The sequence below is a fragment of the Canis lupus genome, chromosome 7, assembly GCF_048164855.1.
Source record: "Canis lupus baileyi chromosome 7, mCanLup2.hap1, whole genome shotgun sequence".
NCBI lineage: Eukaryota > Metazoa > Chordata > Mammalia > Carnivora > Canidae > Canis > Canis lupus.
The window spans coordinates 71,175,192-71,194,529 of record NC_132844.1 but is presented as its reverse complement, the minus strand read 5'-3'; the positions used below and the strand labels follow the sequence as shown (position 1 = coordinate 71,194,529).

At 52.7% G+C, this 19,338-nt stretch overlaps 3 protein-coding genes and 1 long non-coding RNA gene across 8 annotated transcripts in view; 2 read left to right on the top strand and 2 right to left on the bottom strand.

Moving 5' to 3' along the window:
• Positions 1-6,668, top strand: part of C2 (complement C2) — a 41,515-nt gene extending 34,847 nt beyond the window's left edge. For all 3 annotated transcript variants that reach the window (XM_072833631.1, XM_072833630.1, XM_072833629.1), the window contains 12 exons: positions 332-470; positions 1,310-1,450; positions 2,124-2,213; positions 4,348-4,488; positions 4,599-4,693; positions 4,790-4,901; positions 5,038-5,203; positions 5,313-5,389; positions 5,485-5,576; positions 5,779-5,905; positions 6,072-6,121; positions 6,272-6,668. In XM_072833631.1, coding sequence (XP_072689732.1) covers positions 332-470; positions 1,310-1,450; positions 2,124-2,213; positions 4,348-4,488; positions 4,599-4,693; positions 4,790-4,901; positions 5,038-5,203; positions 5,313-5,389; positions 5,485-5,576; positions 5,779-5,905; positions 6,072-6,121; positions 6,272-6,442 — 1,401 coding nt within the window. In that variant the 3' untranslated portion in view covers positions 6,443-6,668. The remainder of the gene's footprint in view (positions 1-331; positions 471-1,309; positions 1,451-2,123; positions 2,214-4,347; positions 4,489-4,598; positions 4,694-4,789; positions 4,902-5,037; positions 5,204-5,312; positions 5,390-5,484; positions 5,577-5,778; positions 5,906-6,071; positions 6,122-6,271) is intronic.
• Positions 6,669-7,080: 412 nt separating this feature from the next.
• Positions 7,081-13,202, top strand: CFB (complement factor B). Its single transcript, XM_072833632.1, has 18 exons — positions 7,081-7,287; positions 7,378-7,611; positions 8,021-8,206; positions 8,358-8,531; positions 8,772-8,873; positions 8,974-9,110; positions 9,379-9,517; positions 9,840-9,971; positions 10,280-10,381; positions 10,471-10,608; positions 11,125-11,222; positions 11,359-11,476; positions 11,679-11,829; positions 11,925-12,001; positions 12,210-12,322; positions 12,423-12,555; positions 12,636-12,685; positions 12,993-13,202. The coding sequence occupies exons 1-18, from the start codon at positions 7,224-7,226 to the stop codon at positions 13,146-13,148; spliced, it is 2,304 nt and encodes a 767-aa protein (XP_072689733.1). The 5' UTR covers positions 7,081-7,223; the 3' UTR covers positions 13,149-13,202.
• LOC140637285 (uncharacterized) lies at positions 10,564-11,205 on the bottom strand. The gene is made up of 2 exons (XR_012034488.1): positions 11,076-11,205; positions 10,564-10,789 (listed from the first exon to the last, which is right to left on the bottom strand). It is a non-coding gene; the product is annotated as an uncharacterized lncRNA (long non-coding RNA).
• A 2-nt stretch (positions 13,203-13,204) lies between the features above and the next one.
• On the bottom strand, positions 13,205-19,335 carry NELFE (negative elongation factor complex member E). Of its 3 annotated transcripts, none has more exons than XM_072833645.1 (12): positions 19,180-19,243; positions 18,845-18,963; positions 18,671-18,753; positions 17,226-17,295; positions 16,978-17,123; positions 16,227-16,301; positions 16,068-16,105; positions 15,566-15,885; positions 15,302-15,446; positions 15,090-15,144; positions 14,748-14,850; positions 13,205-13,517 (listed from the first exon to the last, which is right to left on the bottom strand). In XM_072833645.1, the coding sequence occupies exons 3-12, from the start codon at positions 18,743-18,745 to the stop codon at positions 13,420-13,422; spliced, it is 1,125 nt and encodes a 374-aa protein (XP_072689746.1). In that variant the 5' UTR covers positions 18,746-18,753; positions 18,845-18,963; positions 19,180-19,243; the 3' UTR covers positions 13,205-13,419. The 3 variants fall into 3 exon arrangements, with proteins under 3 accessions (XP_072689746.1, XP_072689747.1, XP_072689749.1); XM_072833646.1 differs by having other exon boundaries at positions 18,872-18,963; positions 19,180-19,196; XM_072833648.1 differs by lacking the exon at positions 18,845-18,963 and having other exon boundaries at positions 19,180-19,335.
• Positions 19,336-19,338: the final 3 nt, after the last annotated feature.

Below are 19,338 nucleotides of genomic sequence, written 5' to 3'. Positions count from 1 at the left end.
GATTCGCGTGGACAGGTTCAAATTTGACCTCCGCCTCGCACAACAGGCCTCAGTGTCCTCATCTATAAAACAGGGGCCATCTCGCCCCCTCACAGAATTGATGTGGGCATACAATGGGAGCGAGTGAGCCTATCAAACAGAGTGCCTGGCTAACAAACGTCGGTTTCCTGGCTCCCTGCGAGCAGCAGTCTCTTAGTGACTACTGGTGGCCCTGACCTCTGTAAGTCTTGGCCCAGGCTCTCTGCCTCCTCTGGGACCCTTGGTTTGCTCTCTTATTCTCTCTCCTTCGGTTTCAGGGCCTCTAATGCTGCCTCTCACTTGCCCTTCTCAGATCTTCAGCTTTGAGATCAATGTTAGTGTCGCCATCATCACCTTTGCATCCAAGCCCAAAATCATCATGTCTGTTCTGAATGACAACTCCCGGGATGCGACTGAAGTGATCAACAGCCTGAACAAGGTCAACTATAAAGGTATGGGTGTCATCAAATGAAGGCGATGAGGCAGGGGTCAAGGGACAATGAGCTCCCTGTGCCCGCACAGATTTTGGACAAGTTAGAGAGAGAGAGTGAGTCCTTTGGTGGCATTCTAGTCCCAAGACTCTGGAACTCATGTTCCTCTGGGGGAGGTGGCTTCCAGTTCAGGTTCATGTCAGGGGAATCCCAGCTCCCACCAGCTCATGGCTTACTCTAAAATGCTACCCACCCAAATGCATTGTGCTGGTCTTTGGTTCTCTCCTGATGCCAGAACCATGTGGCTTTCTTGGCTCAACACCGTAGTCTCTCCATGCCATTGTCAAGCTGCCTGGGTGACAGCTAGCAGGTGGCTGTAACAATTTCTTTGGGAACCCCATCTTTGAATCTCGAGGCTTTAGAGTGGCCTTCAGTGGGCATTACTTCTTCTTTTTGTTTAAAGGGTATATTTGTTAATTAGAGAGAGAGACAGAGGGAGGGGGCGGAGGAACAGAGGGAGAGGGAAAGAGAGAATCCCAAGCAGACTACTTGCTGAGCATGCAGCCCAATGCAGGGCTCTATCCCATGAACCTGAGATCATGACCTGAGCTGAAACCAAGAGTCAGATGCTCAACCACCTTAGCCACCCAGGCAACGCTGCAGTGAACATTTCTAAAGGAAAAGACTTTTAATGTTTGAACAGGCAATGATGCCAAATCTCTATCTGGATAGAGAAGGTCTGGATTTATCAAGCCAGTTGATAAATGTATTTCCAATGGTTGGGAGAATAGGGTAATTCCTTTCTCCTAGGTGGTAGGTGGGGGCATTTCTAGAGAATCCTTCCTCTTCACATATTCCAGACCATGAAAATGGAACCGGGACAAACACCTATGCAGCTTTAAATAGTGTCCATATCATGATGAATAACCAGATGGATCGCCTCGGAATGAAGACGGCGGCCTGGCAGGAAATCCGACACGCCATCATCCTTCTGACAGATGGTGGGTATTGTTGCCTCTGCAAGTGAGTCTGGCACAGTGGAAGGACCACCAGTGTAGGGTCGGAAGACCTGCATGTTGATTCTCCCTCTGCCACTCTGGGCCTCAGTTTCTCATTTGTAAAGTCGAGATAGTGTTGATGATGTCAATGGGATAACAACAACGATAACGATGATCATAACCACCCTCCTTTCCTGACACAATTTTTATGGAGAGCAACCGAGATAGTTTGTGTAGAAGTGCTTTGTGATTACAGATATCAGTTATGGTTACTACCGCAAGGTTGCCTAGAGTCAGCTAGATGGGGAGGCATGGCTTTGGGGCAGGGATGTCAAGGCGCATGGATGGAAAGGTGGACGTGGAGTGGAGCTGGGCTATGTCATTTATTTCTCGATTGTGTCCAAATTACATAGCCCCTCAGAACTTGGTTTTCTTGCCTATAAAATGAGGATACCCACACTACCTGAGGTTTCATGAGAATTAAATGAGATAAAGTTTATGAAGCTCCTGGCCCGGTGCCTGGAATGTCGAGAATTTCGCCAAATAACATATCTTGAAACTCACATGGGAAGCGATAAATGTTAAGGTTCCCAGCTGGATGCCTGCCCACTCCTCTGGAGCTGTGGAGAGTCCAGATATATTCCCCAGATGGACAATTCTTTTCCCTCCATTCTAGGAAAGTCTAACATGGGTGGCTCTCCCAAGCTGGCTGTTGACAATATCAAAGAGATCTTGAACATCAACCAGCAGAGGAGCGACTATCTGGGTGAGCCTCTCCCTCCCCCACCCCCAGATGTGCTGCCCCTGCGGTGGGTGCAGGCTGGAGTGGGCAGCTTGCCTTCATTTCCAGCGAGACCCCAGGCTGTGTTGTTCTGTGTGAAGGCAGCTGAGTCATGCTCGAGTCTGGTGTCAAACTGCCTGTGGTTGCAGCCTTGGTTTCTTTTGTTGGCTGTGGCCGGGGCTGGTTTCTGCCTTTGCTACAGGGGACGATGCTAGGACTCACCTCAGAGGCCCATAGGGGCAAATACTCAGATATCTCCTGGTGCAGAGGAACAGTGTATGGAACAGTGTATGTGAGCGGCTGCTGCCATCATCATGGCCTTGAAACTCCAGGGAGGAAGGGCCTGGACTCTCCTTGTAGGGACCGTCCCTGGCGTTTCCTCCTTTAGCGGTATGGATAACCAACTAAGGCTTTGGCAGTTGCCGCCTTTAAAGGAACAATTCCTCGGGGTTCAGACTAAATGCAAATAGCATTGATCTTTGACCAGAAAAGAATTTTAGAGAAAAGTGCTCTGTGTAAGTAGGGACAGTTGCTCTTGAACCTCCAAGTTTCACTTTCCCCTTGGGCCTTCTCTTCATGGCCCCAACTCCACCCTCCCCTCAGGAGCAAGTGGATTCCTTTTTAAGACTCTGGCCTAGGGAAGGGGAAGGCCAAACTCTCCCCGCTAACTCCTTAGCATCACTGGGCTAGGGTTAAAACACCATTTTAGAATACCTTATTAAAAAAAGCAGGTACTAAAGGGACATAGTCATAGAAAACATGCAGAACCTAATTGTCCAACTCCCACTGTGACTGCTTCTGGCCTGCGGGGGGCGACACTGCCACCTGAGGAAAGCATTGTCTGCCCCCCATCTGCCTGAGCATCTCACTCTTTGCACACCACTCAGGGTCCTCCGGGAGCCGGAAGGGGCCACGAGGGGTGCAAAGCACAGGAGAAGCCCGGACGCTGCGGCCACCCCGGGCAGTTCTGACTGCTACCTGTTCTCTCTTGGAGGCAGGATGTGAATGGTCATGTGGGCCCAGGTTCTCCGGTGGGAAGAGATGGCTCCAGACCCCCCTCTCGGAGCCTGTACCTTACAGAGGAACTAGATCTGAAGTATTGCCTCCAAGCTCGCTCATAGGCTCTTTATTCAATCATAAATGTCCTTAAGTACATTTGGAAGTCTCTCCTGGGCATCATTCTAAGGATATGGCTGTGCAGAAAATGAACAAAAATGCCTCTCTCTGGGGTTGTCATTCTGGAAGGGCATTGCATTAGTCTCCTAGGGACACTGCCACAGATCATACAATCTAGGGTGATTTAAAACAACAGAAACTCATGGTTTCACATTCAGGAGGCTAGAAATCCAAGATCAAGGTATCAGCAAAGACCCTATTTCCAAATAGGGTCACCCTCACAGGTCCTGGGGGTGAGGACTTGAACATTTCCTTTTGAAGGCACAGTTGTGCCCACTTTGGGCATGAAACAAGATAAATAAGGACCCCATATGGCGTGGTGGATGGTGCCCTGGGACAAGGTATAAAATGGAACAGAAAGGGAACAGAATTGGCCAAGGCATAGCAGTTTTAGACAAGGATCCCAGGCAAGGCCTCACTGAGATAGTAGCATTTGAGTCAAGATTTGAAAAGGTGGGACGCCTGGGTAGCTCAGTGGTTGAGGCGTGTCTGCCTTCGCCTCAGGGTGTGATCCCGGGGTCCCGGGATTGAGTCCCACATCGGGCTCCCTGCATGGAGCCTGCTTCTCCCTCTGCCTGTGTCTCTGCCTCTGTGTCTCTCATGAAAAAATAAATAAAATCTTTAAAAAAAAAAAAAAAGACTTCAAAAGTTAAGAAAGTGAGCCGTGTGGGCAGTCTGGGCAAGAGTCAACCAGGCAGAGGCACCGCGTGTGTGAAAGGCCTGGGTTGGGAGCATGCCTGCAAATTTGAGGAACTTCAAGGAGGTTATATGGCAGGGAGTGAAGGGTGTAGAGTGTCGGGAATTGAGGCCAGACAGGTAGTAGAGGGTGGGGTCCAGCTCATTTAGGGCTTTGTAGGACCCAGTGAGTTCCAAATGATAATTCCCTGTCTCGCAGGGTAGCTCCTCAGCCACAAGATTCTGGTGATTTCCTTCTCCCCATCAGACATCTATGCCATTGGGGTGGGCAAGCTGGATGTGGACTGGAGAGAACTGAATGAATTGGGATCGAAGAAGGATGGTGAGAGACATGCCTTCATTCTGCAAGACACAGAGGCTCTGTACCAGGTCTTTGAGCACATGCTGGGTGAGTGAGCTTTGCCCTCTTCACAATGGAGCCGGCTAGGGGTCCAGGCTGGGAACCTACTCATGGTGCTCCTCACAAACCTCTTTCCCCCTCTGCTCCCACACCCGCAGATATTTCCCAGCTCACAGACACCATCTGCGGGGTAGGGAACATGTCAGCCAATGCCTCCGTCCAGGAAAGGACACCGTGGCATGTTATTATTAAGGTACCGGGAAGGAGGGAAGGGACTTGGGTCCCAGAAGTAGAAGAGGAAATGGGCCAGAGACATAGCAGTCCCCCAAAAACACCTGTTTGCCTGCAGCCTAGGAGCCAGGAGACCTGCCGGGGGGCCCTCATCTCAGACCAGTGGGTGCTGACGGCTGCTCACTGCTTCCGCCATGCTGAGAACAGCTCTCTGTGGAGGGTCACCGTAGGTAAGGGGGGGGTCACTGTGGGTAAGGCAGGGTCCACACTAGGTTCCTGACCCTGTGGCTGGAGCTCTCAACAGCAGTCCCAGCCTCTGGCCTCCCTGGAAGCCCTGGCCCTGCCTAATCTGCTTATTTTTCCCAGGGGATCCTAACTCCCAGTGGGGCAAAGAGTTCACTATTGAGAAGGCAGTGATCTCCTCGGAGTTTGATGTCTTTGCCAAGAAGAATCAGGGGATCCTCGAGTTCTATGGTGATGACATTGCCCTATTGAAGCTGGCCCAGAAAGTGAAGATGTCCACTCATGCCAGGTGCTAGAGTCTGGGATGAGAGGGCGTCCTCTGGGGGAGAGTGCTCTGGGAAGTCCCACAGGAGGGGACACCAAGGATGGGCTCCTGTGACTCTTGTCTGTCTCCCCAGGCCCATTTGCCTTCCCTGCACGGTGGCGGCCAACCTGGCTCTGCGGAGACCCCCAGGCAGCACCTGCCGAGACCATGGTGAGTGCTGGGCCTCAGGTGCGTGAGGACTCCAGTCTGGAGTCTGGATGCTGCATAAAGGGACCAGCATCACATCCCTCTCTCCTTAACTGCAGAAAGTGAACTTCTGAACAAACTGAGCATTCCTGCTCATTTTGTGGCCTTGAACGGGGACAAACTGAACATTAACCTCAAGACAGGGACAGAGGTGAGGATCTCAGGTCTGGGATGCTGTGAGGGGATGGGACCCCTGTGGCAGCTCCCCAAAGTCTCTCTTTGTCCCTTCCTCCTCCAGCTCTGGCAGCCTTCTCCCTCTGACCCCATGCCACCTCCCCTCCAAGGCTAGCAACTGTAGGTAGCCCCTGGGACTGCTCATTCCATCCCTCTGTCCCACTCTGCCCCTGCTGCAGTGGACAAGCTGTATTGAGGCCGTTTCCCAAGACAAAGCTATATTCCCCAACTTGAAGGATGTCCGAGAGGTGGTGACAGACCAGTTCCTATGCAGTGGGACAGGGAAGGATGACAATCCCTGCAAGGGTAAGTCCCTCCCACCCCCCCACCCCCACCCCGAGCCTGGATGGCTGAGGGAGAGACCACCGCCGTCCCTGCGGCCAGCATGCATGCCAAGACAGTGGTGCACTGCCCTGACGACGGGGGCAGGGTGAGAGTCAGAATGACAATTTCTTGTCCCTCCTTCTGGCAGGAGAATCTGGGGGAGCAGTTTTCCTTGAGCGGAGACACAGGTTTTTTCAGGTGAGGAGAGAAGGGGGATACTTACAGGAATGGGGTTACAAGATCATGGCCTTGCAGGGAGACGAGGGCGGCCTTTGAAGGAACTGGGGAGGTTGAGGCTTGGAGCTGAGGCTGTGACAGCCTCCCACCCCATTTCTCTCCCTCTTCCAGGTGGGCCTGGTGAGTTGGGGTCTCTACAACCCCTGTAGCAAGAGTAATAAAAACTCACGCCAGAGGCCCCCCAAGGGCAAGGAACCACGAGATTTTCACATCAACCTCTTTCGCCTGCAGCCCTGGCTGCGGCAGCACCTGGAGGATATCCTGAACTTCTTACCCCTCTAATTGTGGCCACCCATCCCTCTGTTGTCCTGCCAGCATCTGCCATCTGTCTTGTCTCGCACCCTTGAACTCAGACCCATGACCCATCTGTGCTCCCGGCAACCCCAGAGAAGCACATCCAGGCTGGGGAATCCCCAGGGGCGCACCCTCTCCTTTCCTTGACTCACTCTCCTTTCACTCATGTGGAATTACCCAGTTATGAAATTAATAAAAATCGACAATGTCCTCATCTGTCTGTGCCTCTACCTGGGGGGTGGCCGGGGGCGGGGGGAGGGGAGAGCGGAGGAAGGCCAGAATGATTCCAGGAACTGCAGGGAGGCAGGTCACGGACCCTGGCGCACAAACAGTGGCTGGACTCTGCTCTGTGACAGAGTGGACAGGGAGTGAGCCAGCCTTTATTTTTGGTCCCTAAGGGGGTGGTCTGGGCTTGTTGGGGGAGGAACTGGGGCTGAGAGGTGGTGTTGAAGGTGTCAGTCCAGGTTCACCGCAGCAAAGGGCAGGGCTTAGGCAGTTTCTATTTCCTTGACTGGCAGCTCTGCGGGGTGGGGGTGGAGGGCTCCCTCTTGGACATTCCGGAAAGTGGTGTGGGTCAGGTGGGCGGGGTGAGCCGCCAGTGCCAGAACAGATTGCATAAAGGGCCGGAGGTGGTGGGGGGGCAGGGGAAGAGACAGCAACCAGACTCAGGTCTGAAGTTTCGGCTTGGGCGCTGAGCGAAGCAGACAGGCAGCACCAGCCCGCATAGACCACCCTGTCCCCACCCCCAGTCTCTCCTGCTCCCATCACCATGGGGAGCACTCTCATGCCTCAACTCTGCCTTATATCCTTGGTGCTGGGTCTCTTGTCTGGAGGTAAGAGAGGGTCACCACTCCCCCTTCCTGCTGCCCCCAGCTTCCTTCCTTGGCCTTGTGAGGCTGGGCTTCAACAGCCTTTCTCTTCAGGTGGGAGTGCCACGCCATTGTCTGAGGCCAGGCCCCAAGGCCCCTGCCCTCTGGAGGGAGTACAGATCAAAGGTGGCTCCTTCAGACTGCTCAAGGAGGGCCAGGCGCTGGAGTACCTGTGTCCCTCTGGCTTCTACCCATACCCCGTGCAGGCTCGCACCTGCAGATCCACGGGGTCCTGGAGCACCCTGCAGACCCAAGACAAAATGGTTGTCAAGAAGGCAGAATGCAGAGGTTGGAGGGCAGTGAGGGTGGGCACGGGGTGATGCAGGGATGGAGCAGGTGGTGGCCGAGGCCCAGCCTAGGACGCTGTGAGAGTTGGGTGGAGACCAAGCAGGTTGAGGGGTGAGGATGCTGAGCAAGTGCAGCAGCTGTCGAGGACTGAAGGGAGGGGGGTGGAAGAAGGGAGCGAATCTTCACTGAGCATTTATCCTGTGCCAGGCAGCCCCGGCAGTGAAAGGAACACTGAGAAAGGGGGAGCATGGAGAAGCAGGACTCATCATGGGTCAGGGGTAGGCGTGGTTTCTGAGGGACCAGAAAGACCCTATGTCTTTGTGATAGGGTCCCTGAGGCCCGGAGGGAGACTCTCAAGAGCAGCCCTAACTTCTCAGTAACTTCTGCTTGTCCTCCCCCTCCCCCAAAGCAATTCGGTGCCCAAGACCACAGGAGTTTGAGAATGGGGACTACTGGCCCCGGGCGTCCTACTACAATGTGAGTGATGAGATCTCTTTCCGCTGCTATGATGGTTTTACTCTCCGGGGCTCCGCTAACCGCACCTGCCAGGCCACAGGTCGCTGGGACGGACAGACGGCCATCTGTGATGATGGAGGTGAGCAGCATCCCCTCCCCCGTCGACGGGATCCTCTCCCTCCTGGGGGCCGTGTTCCAGCCTGAGGAAGGGGCGTCACAACTCCTGTGCTCTCCTGTGCCATCCGGGCCTCAGGCTTTGGCTCTCACCTCCGCATCTCGTGCTTCTGTAGCGGGCTACTGCCCCAACCCGGGCATCCCCATTGGCACAAGGAAGGTGGGCATCAACTACCGCCTTGAAGACAGAGTCACCTACTACTGCAGCCGAGGCCTCACCCTGCGTGGCTCCCAGCAGCGGACATGCCAGGAAGGCGGCTCTTGGAGTGGAACCGAGCCTTCCTGCCAAGGTGATGCTTGCCCCATGCCCTCAGGTTCAGATCCCGCTCGTTCATCCTCCTGTCCCTACCCCAGAGCCCTGTCTTCTCCCTGTAGTGCAGCCCAGCTCCTCCCCTCGCTTCACCTGCCCCTAGAACGTCCTCACTGCGGAGCCCTTCCTGCCCCGAAACCCACCTACTGTCCCGTCCCTGTCCATGTGTCTCTGGCCCTCCCCCCACCCTGACACGTGACCTGCTTTCTGCCCTCCCCAGACTCCTTTATGTATGACACCCCTGAAGAGGTAGCCGAAGCCTTCCTGTCGTCCCTGACTGAGACCATAGAGGGCGTGGATGCTGAGGATGGCCACATCCCAGGTTTGAGTGCAGACCACGGAGGGAGGCAGGGAACTAGGGGAGGACGAAGAGGCAGGAGGACCCTGCGTGCCAGAGCCTGAGTTTTTCTGGTGGCACCCAGGGGAGCAGCAAAAGAGGAAGATTGTCCTGGACCCGTCGGGCTCCATGAACATCTACCTGGTGCTGGACGGATCAGACAGCATCGGGGCTGGCAACTTCACAAGAGCCAAGAACTGTCTCCGGGACTTCATTGAGAAGGTGGGGCCCCTGCTAGAACTAGTTCCCTGGTGTCCCCAGCCCCTCTGGGCTGCAGAACCTCAGAAAACCTCTGGTCCTATACTGTCCTTCCTCCTTTTTACTTGAAGTCGTTTCTTGACCTTTCACCCCATCACCCAGGCAAACCTCAGGGTGACCCATGAGCCTTTGGGTTTCTGAGGAAAACCTTCCCTGTCCCAGAGAAGCTGCTGACCTCTCCCAACCCTAGTCTTCTTTCAACGCCATGACCCTTTGCTCCCCTAACCCACAGGTGGCAAGTTATGGGGTGAAGCCAAAATATGGTCTAGTGACATATGCTACAAACCCCAAAGTCTGGGTCCGAGTGAGGGACAAAAACAGCAGCGATGCCGACTGGGTCACAAAGATACTCAACCAAGTCAGCTATGAAGGTCAGAGGTCAGGGAAGGGACTGGTGGAGGAGGGGTCACTTTGGAATCAGAGAAGTCAAAAGACTCAGGGTGGTTGTGGGGAGACCACGTGAGAAATCAGGGAAGACCACTTTGCGTCTGGGGTTAGACGGCAGACTTGTTGGTGAATATGGGTCACCGGGGACCTATCGGGGGCTGAGGAGGTCACTTTTGTGGCCAAAGGAAAGCCAGTGGGGTGGCAACTCAAGAACCTGAGAGATGTGGGATTTCAGTTGTTGGCGGGCCTCTCAGGGTCATGGATGACTTAGCCAACCAGGCAAGGTGACCGCTTCCCTTTCCCCAGATCACATGTTGAAGTCCGGGACCAACACCAAGAAGGCCCTGGAGGCAGTATACAGCATGATGAACTGGCCAGGGGAGACCCCCCCAGCAGACTGGAACCGCACCCGCCACGTTATCATCCTTATGACTGATGGTCAGAAGGAACTCTTCTCCTGCCCCAGATTCCCCAGCCTTTCATATGAGTGGGGGACTGTTCGGTCCACGTGCAACACCAGACTGTCACATGGTTGGGGCTCTGAGTACTGCTCAGGGCCCCAAGCATGCTGATCTCTCCTGTGACCCTTTACAGAGGAAAGGAGGAATCCTTAAGCTTCTGTTGGGATCTGTCACTTCCATCCCCTCAATCTGCTTCCCCAGCCATGTGTCAGGACTTCTGGCCAATCTTCCTCGACCCCCTTCTTTACTTGCTTCCCACCTTCACAGGCCCTGTTTCTTCTATAGGCTTGTACAACATGGGCGGGGACCCGGTCTCTGTCATTCACAATATCCGGAACTTCCTGGACATTGGGAGGGATCACAAAAACCCACGGGAGGATTATCTGGGTGAGTTTTATTGCCCAGGAGCCAGTCCCTTACTTTCTCAGCTCTTGCTCCCGGGGCCTGGGCACTCATTCTCCCCATTTCTCCCACAGATGTCTATGTGTTTGGGGTTGGGCCTCTGGTGAACCAAGAGAACATCAATGCTTTGGCTTCCAAGAAGGATAAGGAACAACACGTATTCAAAGTCAAGGACATGGAAAACCTGGAAGACGTTTTCATCCAAATGCTTGGTAGGAAAAGATCAGGATGTTATAAAGAGGTCAGGAACCTCCCCAGGTCCCCCAAGGTCACTCATACTTCCTCTTCTCCTGAAGTCCTGGCAGTCTGGAAGGACTTTCTCGCTGCTCCTTCTTTATGTCATATTCTGGTTTCCTGGCACTATCTGCTTCCCGATCTTAGAATCACCAAGCTCTGAATGACATCAGAGAGCTTTCTTAAATTCCTCATTTTACACGCGTGGCAAGTGAGGCTGAGAACAACCTGGGGACAGCAAGCTAGCAAGTTTGACCTGCCAACCACCACGTCTCCCATCTCTTACTTTCAAGTTCTTTTCACTATTGCCACAGTTCCTTGTCCTCAGTGAAAGGAAACAAACACTCCTGTCTTTCCTTTCCTTACAGGCTTCTGCTCCTCACAAACACGTAGATGTCCCTCCCCTTTTAAAAGGCTGCTGCCATGTGGAAATGAAGCACCCTACCTTTCAGCATGTAGTCAGAAATTTTAAAGTCATTTTCCTTTCTTGTTAGATGAAACCCGGACTCTGGGGCTCTGTGGAATGGTTTGGGAGCACAAGAAAGGCACTGATTACCACAAGCAGCCATGGCATGCCAAAATCTCCATCACTGTAAGCAAGGCGTCCTGGTGCCAGGGACCTGTGGGAGGCAAAGTCAGGGTGGAATGGGGGCGGGGGAAGGGCAAAATGTTTATACTAGATTGTGGTTTGGTAAGCTGAGCTTTCCCCTCTGTCGTTCTGTTCCCAGCGCCCTTCAAAGGGACACGAAACCTGTATGGGGGCTGTGGTGTCTGAGTACTTTGTGTTGACAGCAGCACACTGTTTCACAGAGAATGATCAGAAACACTCAATCAAGGTCAGCGTGGGTAAGGAAGCAGCCAATCAATCCTGAGCTTCAGCTGTGCAGGAACCCACGCTCCCACCCGTCCTCACAGCAGCCCACTATCTTGCACACTGGGCCACTTGGGAGTGGGGAAGACTTGGGAGTTAGGCACAATGTGGGGCCAGATGTAGGAGGCTGCCCATGGAGAAGTGGGACGTCCCGACATAGCCACTTTCCTACCTTAGGAGGGAAGAAGGAATTGGAGGTAAAGGAAGTCCTAGTTCACCCCAACTACAACATCAATGGGAAAAAAGAAAAAGACATTCTTGAATTTTATGACTATGACGTGGCCCTGATTGAGCTTGAGAAGAAGCTAGAGTATGATCAGACACTCAGGTGAGCCCTCTGGAGCCCTGAGAAGTTTGGGTGAGGTGGGGCCGCAGGCCCAGGGCAGAGCCAACTTCTCCCTGAATCTCATCTCTCCTTCATAGGCCCATTTGCCTCCCATGCACTCAGGCAACAAATCAAGCTTTGAGGCTTCCGCCGTCAACCACGTGCCAGCAGCAGAGTAAGATGTTCAGGGACAACAGCACAAGGGGATGCTACCAGGGGACAAGTGGGGCGTGACAGGGTGCTGCAAGAGCAGATTGTGGCCAGCCTGGTCCCTAGCTCACAGGAAAGGGTTGGGGGACATTTGCTGAGTGACAAAGCCAATGGGGAGGTGGCTGGGTGGGGTGGGAGAGGGCTAAAATGACCCAGTCTGTCCATTTGCCCAGTGGAAGAGCTGCTCCCTGCAAAGGACATCAAAGCTCTATTTGTGTCAGAGTTATCCAAAGACAGGAGGAAGGTGCTGGTTCGGAAGGAGGTCTACATCAAGAATGGGGACAAGGTAAGGAATGTGGGACTCTAAGCAGGTCCTCCAGGCCCCAGTTCTTCCAGAGCACACTCTATTCACCCTTTCCCCTCCACGCTTTATACCTCATCTATAGAAAGCCAGCTGTGAGAAAGACGCTCAGTATGCCTCCGGCTATGAGAAGATCAAAGACATCTCTGAAGTGGTCACTCCCAGGTTCCTTTGCACTGGAGGGGTGAATCCCTATGCTGACCCCAATACTTGCAAAGGTGAGAAAAGGCTCTTTGGTTGTGCTGCATGTTCCTGAAGCCCAAGAATTGCTCTCCCTACAGCTTTTCCTCTCCTGTAGGTGATTCTGGTGGTCCTCTGATTATTCACAAGAAGAGTCGCTTCATTCAAGTGAGTTTCCCCTCTCCTGTCTGTGGGGAGATGCCAAGTGGTCAGCATGGACCCTACAGCAGGAAAGCTCCGTGCATGTGGCCTGAAAGGGGAAGGCACAGAGCCTGCCTCCTTACAACCATTCCTTGAAATGGCTGGCTTAGGTCCATGTGTCTGGCCCGTGTGCTTGGGAGACCAGTACAGAGCTGGGTCCCCAGTCTAATTCTTCTAGGTCAACTCCAATGTAACTGGGAACAGCTGAGCTTCCTGCGATTAGGAAGGAAGGAATTCTACCAAATGATCCATGGCATCCCCTTGCCCTCTCCAGGTTGGCGTGATCAGCTGGGGTGTAGTGGATGTTTGCAAAGACCGGAGGCGGTGGCAGCAGGTACCTACTCATGCCCGAGACTTTCACGTCAACCTCTTCCAAGTGATGCCCTGGCTCAAGGAGAAACTCAAAAATGAGGATTTGGAATTTCTGTAAGGGGTTCCCTGCTGGGAAGGGGTATGAGATAAAATTAAAACAGCTGCGACAATACCTGTGTTCAAGATCCTTTTGGGAGAAAGAAGAGGGGAACGTGCACTGGCCATGTGTTACAACTGAGATAAAATCTAACAGCTGTTTTTAAAGGCTCAACCCCAATCCCAAGTGCTGAAAAACCAGAGGCTGAGGGAGATGTGTGAGCTTCCACCTCAGTGTTTTACTGAGACCAAGTGTTGGCGCAGATGAGGCACACGGAATACAGCTCCATTCCCTAGAAGCCATCCACAAGGTTTTCCTTGTAGACATCATCGCTGTAGACAATCTGGGTCCTCTTGTCCCGATGGCAACCCTTAGGGCTATTCTGGACAGCTGGGGAGGGAGGAAAGGATCGGTTAAGGTCTAAAGCATTGCATCTGAGCACTAGTGAGGCCAGAGGCTCAGAGTCTGACCAGCTCACTCCCGACCTCTGGCTCTCGAAGCCCAATTTCAATGCTGCCCTCTAGCGGCCAGGATAGCCTGGCTCCCTTTAGCCCCATTAGGTGGGTGGCTGCCAACCCATCCCCGTGGCTAGGAGTGGAGGCTGTTGTGGCCTGCACAGATACCATTAGGGATATTTTGTTCTTAGAACCACCCCAGATGTTATTGTTTACACAAATGAATGATGTTAACCCATTACATTTTAAAGTATTAAAATTTAAAAAATCTCTGTAGGCCTTTGCTGACATGCTAGTCATTTCTTGTTCCTTTTGTATGGAGGGCCACTCTTACTCTCAACACCCCTTTCTGCTTACCCCTTTGCCAGGAAAACCAACAGGTATAGTGGGCTATTCAGACTAAACTAAGAAATGCTACTAGACCCAACGGGAGAACCATTCTGGGTGCAGCTCTGACCCAAAGCATTCTTCCGCCAGCCTCAAGCTATTCTTTCCCCTTCTTTTTCCTCCCTACACTGACATGTCCCTCTCTTTACCCCATCTCCAAGGATTCCATGCCTACCATTCTGGGGCTACAGTGACTCACCCCAAACCAGCCTCCATTCTCTTGGATCTCTGTACCCTGACACTGCTGATCACTCCCCTGCTTCCAAAGTTTGTGTCCTTTGGCTTTAATGGCTGCCCCTTGAATATTCCCCAAGCCCAGGCCTGGGTAACTGCCTGCCTGCGCCCCCTCCCCAAATTCAGTCTCCCTTGAGGATACTACCAATTTGCAGCCACTCTGTAACACAGAGGACTCCAACCCATGTTTTCATTCCTCACTTCGCACCCAAGTTCCAGATCTCTAATTTCAAATGTTTATAAGACCAACTACACTCCATCTCCTAATAAAGCCACGTGAGATGCCCATTTTCTTCACCAACCTCCCTCACTTCTATTTTCTTCTGCATTCCAGTTACTGCTTTGGGAGTTATTCTCAATCTTTTTCTCTCCGTTTTCTCCCACTTCTAACTGACAGAAGGCCTGATAATTCTCATTCCCATTCCCACGGCCTCCACACAGATTCAGGCCTCTATCAACTCCTCAGAATCCTGGGACGAGCAGGGAACAGGCAGGAAGGGTGAGCTGTGGGGCACAGGATGGAGGAGGAAGAATCCATTCTTACCGAGAGAGCCCCAGACAGACTTGCCAGTGGCAGCGTCCAGCATGGGCTGCTTGCGGGCAATGCTGACTTTGAGCTGTACAGACTCCACCTGGGTCCCATTGAGCTGGGGCAGAAGAGGGGAGGAGGCAAAGGATGGGGAGAAACATTGCAGACAAAGCAAAGGAGGAATTCCAACAGTTGCCACCCTAGCAACAGACTGAGGACCTGAGATTACATTTCTTGTGTGAACAGGAAGAGACTCTTTGTCAAGAGGAAATGATTTCCTCCTGGCTCCCAGTATTTTAAAGAGAAAATATGAGGATGGCAGGAGGGATGGGGAGAACAGATCTGGGAAGTCCCAACCTCAGCAACGGCCTGATCTGCTGACTCCATCTTTTCATAGGTGACGAAGGCACAGCTGGGATGAAAAGAAAACAGGGTCAGTATAGAGGGCCTATGGGCTCTTGTGAACCCAACCAAACCCAGTGCTCACAGGCCGTTGGAGATAGGCTGGTGTTCTCCCTCAAACCCAGGTCCTCCCAGGACTTATTATCTTACCCCACTGTCATCCTTACTTTCTGGGTGGGTCCATGGAGAGGTCAATGATGTTTCCAAAGGGAGAGAAGGCCCCACGAAGGAGGGTGGGCGTCATGTCCTCTCCATACACATAGAGAGTATTACCCTTCCGAGGGGCCCTGCGTTCAGGGAATGAATCCGACCCTACGGGACCAGGAGTCATAGTCATAAGACGCAATCCATTTCAGCCTCTACTTTAAGAGGCCACTTTCCTAGGACCTGCCTAAACATTTTCACTTTTCCCACTAGCCCAGATCACTCACTGCGGAAAGGGCCCTCTCGTTCTCGATCGCGGTCCCTGTCCCGATCACGGTCCCTGTCCCGATCGCGGTCCCTGTCCCGATCGCGGTCCCTGTCCCGATCACGGTCTCGATCCCGTTCTCGATCACGGTCTCTGTCCCGGTTCCGCTCACGACTGTGGTCCCGGCTGCGGCTTCGTGGGGGGGAGGTTGAGGAGCGGGCACCACCACGTTCTTCATAGCCCCAGTCAAAGCTTCGAGGGGGACCATCACCAGCCCCTGGGCCCTCTGCCTCCTCCCCATCTGGCCCCAGTTCCCGAAGCCGATCACTGGAAGACACAAAACTGGAGAAAGGCAGACAGTGAGGATCAAGGGGGCCTTTACCTCAATCTTCTAGACCCTGGGAAGACTTAACCTACTGCAGCCCCAGTTTCTTCCACTCCAGCCCAAACCTCCCATGGATACAGGCAATCACCCCTTCCCCACTCCCCCAGTTGGGACCCAGTCGTCTCTCTAGTTCTCTAACCTCTCATACAGAGATTTCCTTTGGGGGCGTCTGGACGACTGCAAAAGAAACCAGGGACAGTTAAGATGAGTCCTAGTTGCTGGCATATGGCCCCAAATATGTGTCTTCTTGCTTTTCTCATTCCCTGGGCCCCCAGGGACAGAGAACTGGGAGCCATACCTCCTGCAGATCATCATCGGCAGATATGCTTCTTTGGAACGGCTGGAAAGTGGGAACTGGCCCCTTCTCAGGGTCCTGGGAAGGTCACAGAGATCTACTTTAATGTGAGAGCAGGAGGAGGCCTAACCACGGGGCAGAAGGAGTTCCTCTTCCCTCACCCTCTTCTTGGTTTCCTCTGGCCTCTCTTTTCTCCTTTAATTCCCTTGTGCATTTCTTATTTGATTATGTTTTTTTTTTAAAGATTTTATTTATTTATTCATGAGAGACACAGAAAGAGAGAGAGGCAGAGACACAGACAGAGGGAGAAGCAGGCTCCATGGAGGGAGCCCGATGTGGGACTCGATCCCAGGTCTCCAGGATCAGGCCCTGGGCTGAAGGCGGTGCTAAACCGCTGAGCCACCCCGGCTGCCCTGATTATGTATTTTTTTAAATGATCTAACATAAAGAATATTTAGCTTGTTGAACGCTTCTCAAATCCGCTGACCTCTTCAATCTATTCAGCTTGTCAAAACAACAAAATCTAGAAGCTCGACTATGTGGTAGATCAGACCCAGAAAACATGTAAAATGAACTGAGAAGTCATTCAGTGTCTTCACTCTATAGATGAGAAATCTGAAGCTCAGACCTATAGGACAACTTGCCCGTGATTGAATAAACGCTATTTTCCCCCTATGTTCTACCTCCCTTCTGACTTGGAAGGATGCCCTCTGAAGTCAAGGGTCCCCTGAACAATCTTTTTGCTCATGCTCACCTTTAACTTCCCCTCTAGGGTTCGAGAACGCTTGAAGCCTGAGTTCTTGGTCTCAGCCTTGATGGCACTGATGGCTCCTGACTTCACTAGCTGCTTTGCCTGCTCTGTTGCCGTGGCTGTGTCCACCACAGGCTGTTCCGACAGTGCTGGAGTAGTAAGGGGAGGAGGCATTATTTTGGCCAGGCTGTGAGAAAGCTCAGTCCCACTGTGCCCACTTCCAGTCTATCCCTGTCTCCCCGGTCACTCACAGCGTTTCACACCGCCTTGGCTGGCTGTGCTGCTACTACTTTGCTTCTTCAGAGCCAGCAATGCCTTTTTCTGGGAACAAGTGAGAGGAGAGGGATTGGTGAGGGCCAGTCCCCGGCCAGGTCTTCTCCCAGGGTCCCTGGGCACCTCACTCCAGGGGATGCCTTTCTCAGAAAACAATGCAAATAGTGTTCCTGGAGTGGTACACTGAGGCAGCCCTGCCTCACACACGGTCCACTGGATCATCTATAATACCAGTAATACTTAATCTAGCCAAACCACAGTATTCAAAGGCTTTCCAGAGTCTCAGGTTTTTGAAGACAAGGAATTCAACCATGGGCCAGAGCCCCAAGATATAAGCTGCAATTAAGTATAAGCCTATATGCCTTTCTTGGGGGCTTCATCCATCCATCCCCTGTACGTTTGGCAAGGACAGACTATGACTTTGTAACAAAGGTATGCAAAAATACGAGACACAGTTCCTTCCCTCAAGAAGCTTACAGTCTATGAAACAAGATGATTAGAAGTAACTATCAAGAATGATTGTAAGAGGTGCAGACTGCTTGCTACTGTGACCAAGTAATATTATCTCATGCCAAATGGGTATTAAACTGGTCCCTGGATAGAATCTACACAAAACAGATTGAAAGAAAGGGCATTTTAGGCAAAGTAACAGGATGGCAATGATACAGAAATAAGGTGGCTTTGGGAATGCATGTCTTGGGACTAGTGAATAGTTCTATTTGACTAGAAAGGGATGCCAAGGTAAAGGCTTTGTTCTATAGACAATGGGAAACCACTTACGGGTTTTGAAAAAAAGAGTTTTGTGTTTTTAGTGGTTCATTTTAATAAGAGTGAAGGAAGCCTGTCCAAAAAAAAAAATTGAGAAACTTCTCGAGAAACCATTACAAGTGTCTACATGAACAACAAAAACTTGATCTATGAAATACACAGAAAAAAGCAAACAGAAGAAGTTGCTTCAAAGGAAGAATCAAGACTTGGCAAATGTTTAGCTTTGCAAAGTAGAGAAGTCAGAGATGAGATTTTGATTCCAAACACCTGGAAGAATTGGCTGTGGTCACCCCTATTTGGAAGGTCAAGAAAAGGAACTAAATTAGAATAGATAGGAAGGTGACAGCTGCAACCCTGGGTATCTGAGGGCGATCGGTAACAGCCTGGATAGAACTGAAAAAACAAAGTAGGAGGTTACATCCTTGGTGGTGCAAAAAGCCACGAAAAAGGAGACTGCTCCACAGCAGGATGCACAGAAGAGAAGGTGCACACCGAGACTTGGGAGAAGCCCAGCTCTATGAGGCCACGCTAAGAGGAGCTACATCTCCAGGTATGAGCTAGAAGAACCCCCCCCATCCCCTCACACTCACCCCAGGTGTTCTCAACAGTGTAGAGTCTGTGAAAGGTTGGGCCACGCCCCGACACACTCCCTCACCTTTTTCTTGAGTTTGTTGAATTTCTTCTGCAGAGCCTCCTCCTCCTCGCTCAGTCCGGGGGGTATCACCAACATGGTGGCTCCTGGTTCAGGGGCAGGGCCCAAGACATCTTTCCACTGTCACCGCCCAGGGTTCACACGGGATCCCCCTGCCCCGCGCCCCTCCAGGCCTACCTACTCCTGTCTTTTGCCTCTCCCTACCCCTTGCTTCAACGAGGCTGCCGTCCAAACCCCCGCTCGTGCGGACCAACCAGCACTCCCTCTCCTCTCCGGCAATCACGGCCACCAGCGCTCTGAGGAACCAAGTGGCCCAGGCAGGAGGAAGCACCCCTTCCGTCGCCAAGACGATGGCACCAGACACCCCCTACCCCTGCTGGGGGTACGGCAGCCGCACGGTCCAAACGGCACAGGAGGCAGTGGAAGCCGCGCAGCGCTCTCACAGCAACGGAGAGGGGAAGAAGACAGAAGAGCTCGGAAAAAAGGGGCGAAGCGTGAGAAGAAGACCTTACCTGAGGGGGCGGTAACCGGGGGCCCACGGTCTCGGGCGGCGCCCGCGCTGGCGGCGGCGAGCGGGCTCACAGCGATGACGTACGAGGGGCGGGGAACGCGGTAACCAAGGCGGCCCGAGGCTACACACTTCCGCCCGGCAGTCGCCCGGCTCCAGTGAG

Bases quoted from the DNA above. Each gene is read 5' to 3' on its own strand.
- CFB (XM_072833632.1), top strand. From the start codon at position 7,224: ATGGGGAGCACTCTCATGCCTCAACTCTGCCTTATATCCTTGGTGCTG. The intron at 8,207-8,357 runs GTGAGCAGCATC...GTGCTTCTGTAG, and splicing joins GGCCATCTGTGATGATGGAG to CGGGCTACTGCCCCAACCCG. The intron at 9,972-10,279 runs GTCAGAAGGAAC...TTTCTTCTATAG, and splicing joins TATCATCCTTATGACTGATG to GCTTGTACAACATGGGCGGG.
- NELFE (XM_072833648.1), bottom strand. From the start codon at position 18,745: ATGTTGGTGATACCCCCCGGACTGAGCGAGGAGGAGGAGGCTCTGCAG. The intron at 17,296-18,670 runs GTGAGGGAGTGT...ACTTGTTCCCAG, and splicing joins TCAACAAACTCAAGAAAAAG to AAAAAGGCATTGCTGGCTCT. The intron at 15,447-15,565 runs GTGAGTGATCTG...CTGGTCCCGTAG, and splicing joins ACGAGAGGGCCCTTTCCGCA to GGTCGGATTCATTCCCTGAA.